Genomic DNA, 11,511 nt, shown 5'->3' with positions numbered 1-11,511 from the left:
CTTAAACTTTCAAATCAAACACCTGTGAGTGCATCGCTTGCACCTTCTTCGGGTGCAAGTGGTAGTGTATTTCACAGTGTAGATAAATGCAAATGCGGTCGAAAGTGCAAGCTTCTAGAACAAATAAACAATGAAAATTAGCATGTGATGGGAAGCATAGAAAAAGTGCCGCACGGGGAAGTTTGTAGAACAAATAAACAATGAAAATAAACACGTGAATGGTTAAGAAGATGAAAAGCATCTACTGTGTCTAAAAATCGTGAGCCGAAGTGATTTCTTGCATTTGTAATCCATCTAAACTCAAAGTGAGTCAGCAAACAAGTGAGAAGAGGGCAGTGCAATTAGTAGAACAACACCTCTATAAATACCATAACAATCATGTCATACATCACACAACAAAGTCGAGGCGAGGCAAGCAATTGTTAACAAGAAGATTCCAAGTAGAAACAAGCAATTGTTAACAAGAAGATTCCAAGTAGAAATCTGAATTGTTGAGATAGTTGAAAAAGAGAAGATGGTGGCAGGAAGCTACACAGTTGAAATAGAGTCTCCAGTGGAGGCAAAGAGGCTCTGGAACTCAACAAAGGACATGCACAACCTTCTGCCAAAGCATGCCCCTTCTCTCGTTTCGGGCATCACCCTTGTTGAAGGAGATGGAGGAGTTGGCACCATTCGACAAGTTAACTTCACGGAATGTAAGCATATATATACTTTGCTCATAAATACAATGAGAATGAAAATGTGCCCATGATTCAATCCTTAGATTGTTAGATGAAATCATGAATTTATTGCAATATAGAAGAGGTATTGACATATTGAGAAATTGGTGTGTGTTGCAGGCAACAAGCATTACAGGTATGTGAAAGAGAGAGTGGATTTGATCGATGAGGAGAAGATGGTGTATGGGTTCAGCCATGTGGAAGGAGGGGTGATTGGGACAAAGGCAGCCTACACAAAGTTCAACGTGAAAATCACAGGCAAAGCAGGGGGTGGATCCGTTTCAAGCACGACTGTGAGTTATGAGACACTCCCTGGCGTACCGTATGACGAAGGGGAAGTGGAGGAGATCAAGGCGGGCAGCGTTGCTCTGTTCAGGATGCTCGAGGGAACTCTCATTGCCAATCCCTCTCTCTACTGCTAAAAAAACACACCATCAACAAGATCCTCCCCTGTTTCTGTTGTTTCAATACAAGTAGTAGTAGCTTGCTCAATAAGAGAATGCGTGTCTCTTACACCTGAAATTCCCCTCTTTCTCAGTGAAAGAAGATTTGTGTGTATTCCAGGACTCATGTTTTGGCTCCCCAGTTAGAGCCTCCTTGCAGTTCATACGAACTTTTTTAAGTATTCAATTATGTTTGTTCAATTCTGAATATAAAACTGTGCCACGCGAACTGTTTGACAAAATTCTTTCGAGTAACGTGTGTGTTGTTTAAAATGCTGAATAAAATTCCAACCAAATACAAGTGGCTGCTGTAACGCGATCTGTGGAAGAAGGTAGAGGAATTTCGTCAATTGCTGTGGTAGAAATGTATACAAATGCCTCAAAATATCAACCTTTGCAACATAACATCAAATCAATTACCAGCGAATGCCATTCTAGTTCTAACATCATCATACACGATTCTCAAATGATGAGCATGCACGATTTCATATGTCTTTGTAAAATTTGCTCATCCTGATCCGAATTTGATGAATTGATGAATTGAGTTGTACGTCAATTTGATTTTTAAATTCATTTAATATATTTTATTTGTTTCACTATATTATTATTTTTGGTAATTATTTCAATTTATTGTAAAGAAAATATTTTTTTCATTCTATTTTATTAAATGAAATTAATAAGAAATTAATTTATTTCAATATTTTTTAAATGAATAGATATAAACATAAAAATGTTATACACAATAATATACATTTGAAATTAGTAAAATTTTCTCATCATTTAATACAAAATCATATAAAAGGTTTAGTCTCCATGATTCTTTACAACAAAATGGTCACTTCATTACTAAAATTAGAATTACCATCACCAATAGTGTGTTTATAAAAAATAGAACAAAATTAAGTCTACATTGAAATGCAATTTCAGCTTTTGCTATAGAATCAATCTCCCTAGCAATTGTCTCTCGCACAATGCACAACTTGCAACCCTTCCTATCTTCTTCTATAGATTTTGATGCGCTTGATATAGATGAGCCATCTTTGACCCACTCAAAGAAATTGCAGCCATTGTGCCCTTGCATTCCAAAAGTACATTAGGGCTTGCCACAATAATAAAATAAAAAATAAAAATAAAAAGGATTAGTAACAACCTTTCTTTTATCTGGACAACACAAAAACCTACATCTAGGATTATCCTCTATACATGACGTCTGTATTATAACAAGTCCAACACCACATCGACACATCAAAAAAGTTGTCAAATCCATCGACCCTATATAAATAATGAACAAATATAATGAGAAATTACTAAAAAAGTGTAAAATATATTCTGATATCTATATTCAATGGACTATGTTGTCACTCCTCAGTCCAATCCTGCAAGTGATGCAAATACCTCTTAACTTAAAAATTTTGACACATGATACGTGACTTTCAACTGTATATTGTCACAATTGCCTAAACACTCTATAATATATATAGCATACCAATGCATGCATTTTATATATTGTAAAGAAAAGATAGGATGTGGAGAGATTGAGAAGCACAATTTACTGGGATGGTGTTTTTGTAGCTCGGGTGTTGACATCACTGACTCATTACCAATTGTATTAGTTATACAGCTATTATTGATGACTATTGTAGTGCGAAAAAATTTCCAGAAGCATTGAGATTGTCAAAGAAAAGGATAGCATTCAGCACTGGCAATGACGAAAGGTCAAAAGGTATGACACTTAAAACACCCACCTATTCTAGAAGCACTGCCTTTGAACATGGAGCAGCCATCAAGCATATTATAATCTACAAATCATTAAAACATACGGCTGAAGATATAAACCACACTCCATTTTTGTTGTCAAATGGCTCTTGCATAGCAATTGAGTTAGCCAACTTTCACACAAATATCTCTCTCTCAAGAGACTGTTATCATACCTATTTGTAAATCATCTTAAAACTAGGAGAGGGGATAGAAAGAAGTCTCTTGTATTTGAAATAACAATAATAGTACCCTGCATCCTAAATATTATATGTTTATCAGGCTAAGAACTCAAGATTCAAGGAATACACCTACAACAACCATTACTGCCATGATTAAGTTGCTACTACTATTATAGAGGTGTGAATTAATAGGAAATAGAGAAAAGAGAAATGTTTGGATTTCCTAGTGTTTTTTGGGTCCATGGTTGCAGAATTGAGCTATGCACTCTATTATGTCATTTCAAACAAGGCATCATATTGTTGTGCGGTCTCTTAATTTGTGACTCTCCATACATTTGTGAAATTGTTGAGGGAAGTGGAATTTGTTGTTTCAAGGTTTAGTGTTACTTTGTCGAATAATGCTTAATCTCTCCTAGCTGTCATGCTAAGAATGGACTAATGAATTGCAAATGAATCATTATGATTCAGTTACATGGTCAATTGTCTATGTTAAAACTAATATAGTTTGAACCATAAATGTTAACATTCATATTAGCAATGAATGGGACTGTCATCTGAAGTAATAGAGATGCTATGTTGTCATAAGATGATAAAGGGGGGCTTTCTGCACCAATGGTCTTGGATGAGAGTGCCATTTGAAGTAATAGATGGGAATACATCTCTATATATTATTGGTGTGAACCTCAACTCAAAAATCTATGAGATCTATCCTCAAGATTTTGAATCAAGGCGACAAATTCAACAAAAGGTAGTAATACCAAGAGGTACTTCAAACAAGAAGTACTTAGATCACTTGGGATCTTGAGGTTGCTAGGAATGCATCTTGGATATTTATCTTCTCCTATGGTATCAGATAAGTAAGATATCCTATATAAAATAATTAATATTACCAGAATTAGACAAATGCATATTTCTATCCATGGCCATGGAATTTGATTAATTGTGTGCACTTGGCTTTACCATTTCATACCAAGATCTCTATTTCAAATACATTTTCCTTTCTAATAAAATTATGAAATTCTAAAAAAGCATAGAAATACTACACCTTAATAATATTATTGAATTTTCAATCATAGAAATAAAATTCTCAAAAACAATCCCAATGATACCCCATTTTTCGTGAATTTGTCCCATGAACTATCCTCCAAAAAAATTTATAGCCTAACGCAATTGAAAATAATTATTTTGCATTTAAATTACATCTGAAACCTTAATCAATCTCCTACTAACTTGTAAAACCCTTGAAACCTACGAAATATTTTATGAGTGACACAGTTGTGCAATATTTTTAGGGCACAACTGTCAACTACAAATGGAAGCTTTTGGTTGGGACATGGATATAGGGCACAAATAGTTGCAGCATATGAAAATCTAATCATGCAAAAGTGTGATAGAGTCAAAATGGAAACACAAACTAAACATGGAATGTCATGTTGGAAAATCACTACAATCCTCCAAATTTATACTAGACATACTCTTCTTTCTCCTCTAGACTCATCTCTAATAACCCCCAATCTTTTGTAGGTTCTGAAGTAAAAGTGTCATAAGCCACAATCATAGTTTGTTGACTAAGCCTAGGTATGGCCTTGAGGGCTACAAATGTAGCTGATATATCTTGCTTCATTTCTCCTTTATCAACTTTTACTATTTGAGACTCCCTCATGCCTTCCCATATATCTTGTACACTTTCACATATCACATCTAAAGAAGAAGCCATGCTTGCCTTCCTCTTCTTGTTCCTCCTCAATAATGATGGTGTGGAAGCATTTTTTCTAACAGATGTACTAGAATCATTCATCCCAAAAAACCCTTCCTCAAATTCAAGAGTGTCATCCTTAGGTGTAGTGAAGCCCCATCATTGTCAAGATCAGCCACCTCATCAAAAAGGTGCCCATCTTCATTCTCTTGGGTTGTTGTAGCTGTACTTCCATCTGCAATGTCATTCCCAATAATGATTGCTAAGTCATTGTAATAGAGGAATGGTTTCCTCTTGTACATCCTACCATTCTTGAAGTCCTTTTGCTACATGAAGGCAAATAAGGTATTAGATTTTTATCTTTCATTAGTATTAATTAAGAGATATTTAACTTAACTTATAAATATTGTGTAGACTACATTACCTTTAACAACTCTTCCCATACAACATCATCAACATCCACACACTGAGTAGTTTTATTCTATGTGAAGCCGCTCATATTTCTCAAGTCTTTCATCATTCAATAAGCTTGCTTCCATGTTTTCAATTTATTCTTGAAGTTGTCTCTTACAAGATTCATCTTCATATCCAAATTGAACCTCCTTTCAATGCTACTCCAAGCTTCTTTCCAAAACCCCACTTCTCCTTTTCTTCCTTAATGTGACTTTCTCAAGGAGTATATCAAGCAATTTTTGTTCCATATATCAAGTCCAAACAATTTTCACATTTCTAGGTGTGGAAGCAACAACAGTGACATGAAGCCCCTCATCAATGCTTATCAGGAGATTGGTGAATGACATTTTCAACAATTATCAGCTGGAAAACAATAGTTTAGATGCACAAAACAATATGAAAATTTATGACAGAATATTGGAGTATTAGACTGTAAATTATTGCTCAAATAAATCCAATAAATTAACATATTAAACATTATTTCTCATACATTATCCCTGCTAAAAAGGATATAAATGTTAATATAATACATATATGAAAATGGGGTAGAACATTGAAAGAAAAAGGATTATATTTAGATTGACTATATATATGTTATAAGAATGTGATTAAGTATAGACATGATGAATAATCTTGATCTAGCAAATTGAGTGTAAGAAATACCTTCACTTGAAAGGCAATGGACATAAGCATAGTTAAATCTTTAGTTTATCTATCAAGTTTTAATCTATACTATAATGACAATGTCTAACCAGACTGTCTTGTCATTTACTAGCTTTAATTTACAAGAATGACAGGAGACATAAAAGTTCCCCACTCGGGACTACTCTCAATTCACTGTAGAATGCCCATGTGATTATTTAGCCTAACAATTAATAAAATTAGCCAATATAGATTATTATAGTACATGCAAAATCTGCTTTCTACATCAAGGATGAATGACTTAATACCCTTAATTGAATATTGCAATTCAATCAATAGCTTGTCAATCTCTTGCAACCTCGAATAGCTATTGTGCCTTAAATCCCAGGGTGATTTGTACACAAAAGGCGTTTACAAAAGAGGAGCCATGTCTTTATCAACATGCATGCTCAATCTAGCTATCAATGACCTTGATAAATTTTACGAGAAAACAATAGGAAAACTTTCTCCTAAACATCACATCTCATGGAAATAAACACCATGCACACTATTGTATAGCAGGGTGGGATCCTAGCTATGTACTTACCGGCCAGTCAACCTTGAACATTGTTCATCCCTCTTAAAACTTACACTCATACAAAGAGTAGCTATTATTGCAACCACTATAGTATCTCATCCAAATTGATGTTGATACCATAATGTTCAAACAAAAATAAAAACAACTATACAGAAATTCATTTTTATATTGGAACTAAAATTTGCAGATCATTTTTAATTGATTGTCACTGAAATAATACAATTTTAGGGAACTAGTGATTTTAGAGAATATAATTACTAATTGTGAGATGGTATATTAGTATCTAATGTAAGATTTCAAATTCTAGGTTTCACTACCTTAAAAATAGCCACAAGAAATGGGACACTTATAGATAATACAATGACTAATTGTGAGATGGTATTTCAGTATCTAATGCAAGATTTAAAATTCTAGGTTCTAGTACCTTAAAAATAGCCACAAGCAATGGGATACATACTACAATAGTGCAAAGTATATCCCTAGACTGATGATTTTATAGCTTGAAAGAATGTCATATGTAGAATTACGCAACCATTAAACACAAGTATACTTTTCATTTTTTTGTATTTTTCCCAACCATTAACTTCTAATCACAATTTTCAAAATAAATGTGCTCTTATAAGTAGACTTCTATAAGAGGTAGAGGAAGGAGTTCTTATAGCTCTATATACTACTTTTATTTCCCCATCCCACTTAGAATGGCTTGAGGGTCTTTCGTACAAATAAAATGCAGTTTACAATTTCAAACATTTCATTTCTATTTTCTATATTTTTTTCATTTGTTAATTTCTAGTCATAATTTTTAATGTAAATGCCATCTCCCCAACCTTTGGGTCTCAAACACATTATCAATATCTTGTTTTGAACTTCTAACTCCTATTCTTCAAGACTAGAACACTTAGAAAATGCAGTTTTGGGCAGATTCCAGTTTCCCCTATCCATAGATTTCAGCTTTTTTGAATCTCGCATAGATTCAGTGAGTCATTCCATGGACTAGAACTTTAGTTATATGCTTTTATGTATTTTATATTACTATTGCATAGTTGCTGACAGTGATGAAAGTGTTGGAGTGGTAGAAATCATGTGATCAATGCATTGATGATGACCATGTTTATGTCAAACTTATTGTTGATTTATCCAAAAAAAATAAGTGTATAATGGATCCAATTAGAGCTACAATCTATCCTCTAGTTTCTAGCAATGAGAATGCATAGGTTTTCAAGAGGAAATTTAGGGCACCAAAATAGAATAGTTGGCAACTTTCTTTAATAAGTGGTATAGCCCTAAAATAGTGGTCAAGTATTTTGTTAGATCCTTCGAATCATTCTTTTAGAATATACATCTGGACTTTTCCAAATCATTTATGATGTGAAGAACTGATGTTGATCATCTTTAATAAGTGGTATAGCCCTAAAACAGTGGTCAAGTATTTGTTAGATCCTTTGAATGATTTTTTTCAAAAATACATCTGGACTTTGCCAAATCATTTATGATATGTGAAAAAATGATGTTGTCAAGACATGCATTTTATATTTTTGTGATTTGGTTAGAATCTCCCTGACGTTTTCAACAGATGGTTTCAATCTATTTACTAGCCCTCTTTGTGCTTCTTCTAGCTTTAGTGGTTGTAACTTTAATTGTGTATGGCAAGCCTTGAATTGTGTTGATCACTAAAATTTCAGGCAAATAATGGGTCACATGATTTATTTAACTGTTAAAGATATGTCTAAAAATATGTCAGGTATAATTCAAATTGTTTATTCATCTGTCACAATGTGGGCCATGGGCACTTCCAATTAAACATATTGTTCTAAGAACAACCACTACTTTTCTTAAATCCAAATATCTTGCATTATATTATAAATGAGTTTGCACTTTCTAGTGCTGCCAAAAACAAAATTAGCACATATTATTAACTAAAATGCATAAAACTACAAAATATCAAAAGAGCAAAACAATCACCAAGCAATAGATATTCTAGAGACTTGGCCAAAATTGATTATTTTGCTCTAATATATAGTTACCAAGAGACATATACAGGGATAGGTACAAGGACAAAGTATGCTATTTCAAATTGGTTGTTTTTCTCTAGCATATAGTTACTGGGAGATACGGGGATAGGTATAGGGATAGAGTATGCCATTTCAAACATAGATGGAGTAGGATGCTTGGAGTTGGCAATTATCTATATATCAGACACTAGATATCTTCAAAGAAGGCTGGCTATAATATCAATTTTTTTCCACAGACCACCTATGGTTCAAACCTACAACTTGTCATATGTATGCTAGAATTCCCTACCATTGAGTTGTTGACCATCTTTGAGACCAAGGCTTTTTGTTAGGCTCCTTATCTCAATTTTAATGTGGAAGAGCTATGAAGAAGGTGCAAGGGAAACTCAACCCCTACAAGCAAAGAATAGTGGAGAAGCACAGGGAAAACCCACCAAAAGAGAAGGAAGAGAAGGAAGATAGTACAACACACTTACATCCCCTTCAAACATATATCAAATTTCCATACACAGATAACAAACTACTCATATCAAATCTTCATATAAATATATCTTAAACACAAAAAATGTGAAGGCAATTTAAGTAGATCCATACTATATTTCATGGTAAATTAGCCTTCCTCTATTTAAGTGCAAATAAATGTTCATGTTTTGTGGTACAATTAAGTGCAAGAGTTCTAGTCTTCCCACATTCTTCGAGCTATTTCATCTCAAAATTTTGTCCAATCATCTCTATCTTGTTGACTCATCCCATAAGTCTCAAGAAATGGCACATTTATCAAAGCACGACCATCATCATCTTCTAATTCCACTTTGGATGGAACAGTGTCCTCCACTGTAATGAAACTGTGTAGTATGGTGCATGGTAATTATACAATCCTTCTTTGGGTCATGATATTATAGGATGTTCCATGCTTCAGGATAGGAAACTATTGCTTCAAAATACCAAATGTATGCTCTATTACATTTCTAAGAGAGGAGTGTTGGTGGTTAAATAACTCTTTAGGATTGCTGATCGAGTTCTCTCTACAAAACTCTTTTAGGTGGTAATGAGTACAGTGATATGGAGCAAGAAACCCAGGTACATTTGGGTATACGGCATCAACTAAATAAAATTTCCCTACAAAAATAGAAAAAATGTTATAGTGAAAATATATCATAGAAGTTTAGATATCATAGAATCATATAAAATATTAGGAGGAACCACAAGTGGATCTGCTCTAGAGAGAGCTGAAGCAAGCACCTAACTATCTACAGTAGATCCTTCCCAACCAACAAGAACATATTGAAACTTATAGTCAAATGAACAAACACCTAAAAAACTATGTGACAAGTTACCTTTTCTATCATGATATTTTGCTTGTTTTTCCACTTCAACGGTAATTGGCACATGGGTTCCATCAAGTACACCAATACAATCCTGTAAAAATAAATAGTATTATCAAATACATATTAATATTATTGATTCTATAGCAAAGAAATACATGTCATTACGATGTTTACCTTGAAGAAAGGATCAAAATGGTCCTTCCCAGCAATTTCCAAAGGAGTGGTTGGAGTAGGGGGTAATAGATACTCTTTATGTAATGCTAAGATAAACTTCAAGACCTTGTGGAAGTATCGACTCACTGTCTCTCCCAAGTGACCAAAGTTATGGCCAATATTATGATTCCTTAAATTGTGGCCAAGTGTATGCAAGAACATCACAAGTTGTTCTTCTAATGTTATGTTTATTGTATCTTGAATGCTCCCTTTTTCTCTTAGAACTTCAGCCAAGTGAAAGAAGGCTACTCTAGACATGTGTATTTGGTCATGGAAATCTATATGATTAGAATGGATAATACACTTATAAAAAGGACATGCAACTCTTCTTTGCATACACCCTTGTCTTCTACCTTCTTCGTAAGATGCTACTATGTACACAGCAAGGGCTGCAAGCAAAACAACAAGCAAGCACATGACCTTCAACCTCCTAACAATGGCTCCTTGAACTTGAACATCATCTTCAACATCATCATTAGGATCTAGAAAATAGCTAGAACCACAATATGGACTACATATTTCAGAAATATACAACACAAATGGAGAAAGATTATGATAGTAAGGAAGCATAACTTCCAATATCCACTATAACTTATTCTAAGATAGAAGGTAAAACTATGCATTTATGAAGCTACATGATCAAATGGAATGATAAACAAGATAAAATGATGCAATTCAACTAGAATGATGATTTTTCAATGCAAGTCTCATAATAGACTAATCTCCTTAATGAAAAAATGTTGTATACACATGACTTGATTTTGATGTGGATTTATAGATTCTTAAGGCTTTAAAGTGTTGTGTTTGTATATCAATGGTCAAGATCATTCATTTAAAAGGAATGGTAGAGATAGAAAAGGCACGTGAGCGATCATTTTTCTTTTCTCTTTTAGTTTGTACTCATTTTCTTCAATTTCTTATTGGATTTGAAGACACATCATGCATCTTTGTTTTCATTTTCTATGTGGTGTACAATAAAAAAGTAGATGCATTTATCCTATCTCTATACCTGTTTGGTATGCAGGTTTAAAAGAAAATCTATACAAGAATGATTAGATAAATTATTTCTTATGTCCACTCATTGTCCTATTATAAGTTGCAGTCATCGATATAAAATATTATCATTAAAAATGTTATCCCTAGAATGCACTAAAATGAAGTAAACAGTTTTAATGTCAAAATCTTTGAAGCCCTAGAAAGAGGGAAAACATGGCATCTAACAATCAAAACTAAAATGTTTAAAATAATTTAATGTCAAACCATAGAGGTTTTGGAATGATGTTATGTCTACAATTCCATAAATTGAGCCTTGGCTTGTCTACTCAAGCATCTAGATTAATCAACTGAAACCTAAAGGCTACATATGTTCTTGTGGGAGAGGATTCTGAAGCTTGCAATATAGATTATTTGTTGACAAACAAAGCTATTTCCTAAGCAAACTGGTCTTTTTTTGGAAAAAACAAAAAAACATATTGTTTTAGATTGATGTTG

General features: G+C 33.6%; 1 protein-coding gene across 1 annotated transcript; it reads left to right on the top strand.

Moving 5' to 3' along the window:
* The first annotated feature begins 514 nt into the window (after positions 1-514).
* LOC149540193 (major allergen Pru ar 1-like) lies at positions 515-1,145 on the top strand. Its single transcript, XM_089799498.1, has 2 exons — positions 515-695; positions 840-1,145. The coding sequence occupies exons 1-2, from the start codon at positions 515-517 to the stop codon at positions 1,139-1,141; spliced, it is 483 nt and encodes a 160-aa protein (XP_089655624.1). The 3' UTR covers positions 1,142-1,145.
* Positions 1,146-11,511: the final 10,366 nt, after the last annotated feature.

This window comes from Cupressus sempervirens, chromosome 9 (assembly GCF_028749045.1).
Source record: "Cupressus sempervirens isolate cs-2001-9-10 chromosome 9, ASM2874904v1, whole genome shotgun sequence".
NCBI classification, from domain to species: Eukaryota; Viridiplantae; Streptophyta; class Pinopsida; order Cupressales; family Cupressaceae; genus Cupressus; species Cupressus sempervirens.
Note: the sequence above shows the minus strand (reverse complement) of the source record. Positions and strands in the feature narration are given on the sequence as shown.

Bases quoted from the DNA above. Each gene is read 5' to 3' on its own strand.
- LOC149540193 (XM_089799498.1), top strand. From the start codon at position 515: ATGGTGGCAGGAAGCTACACAGTTGAAATAGAGTCTCCAGTGGAGGCA. The intron at 696-839 runs GTAAGCATATAT...TGTGTGTTGCAG, and splicing joins ACAAGTTAACTTCACGGAAT to GCAACAAGCATTACAGGTAT.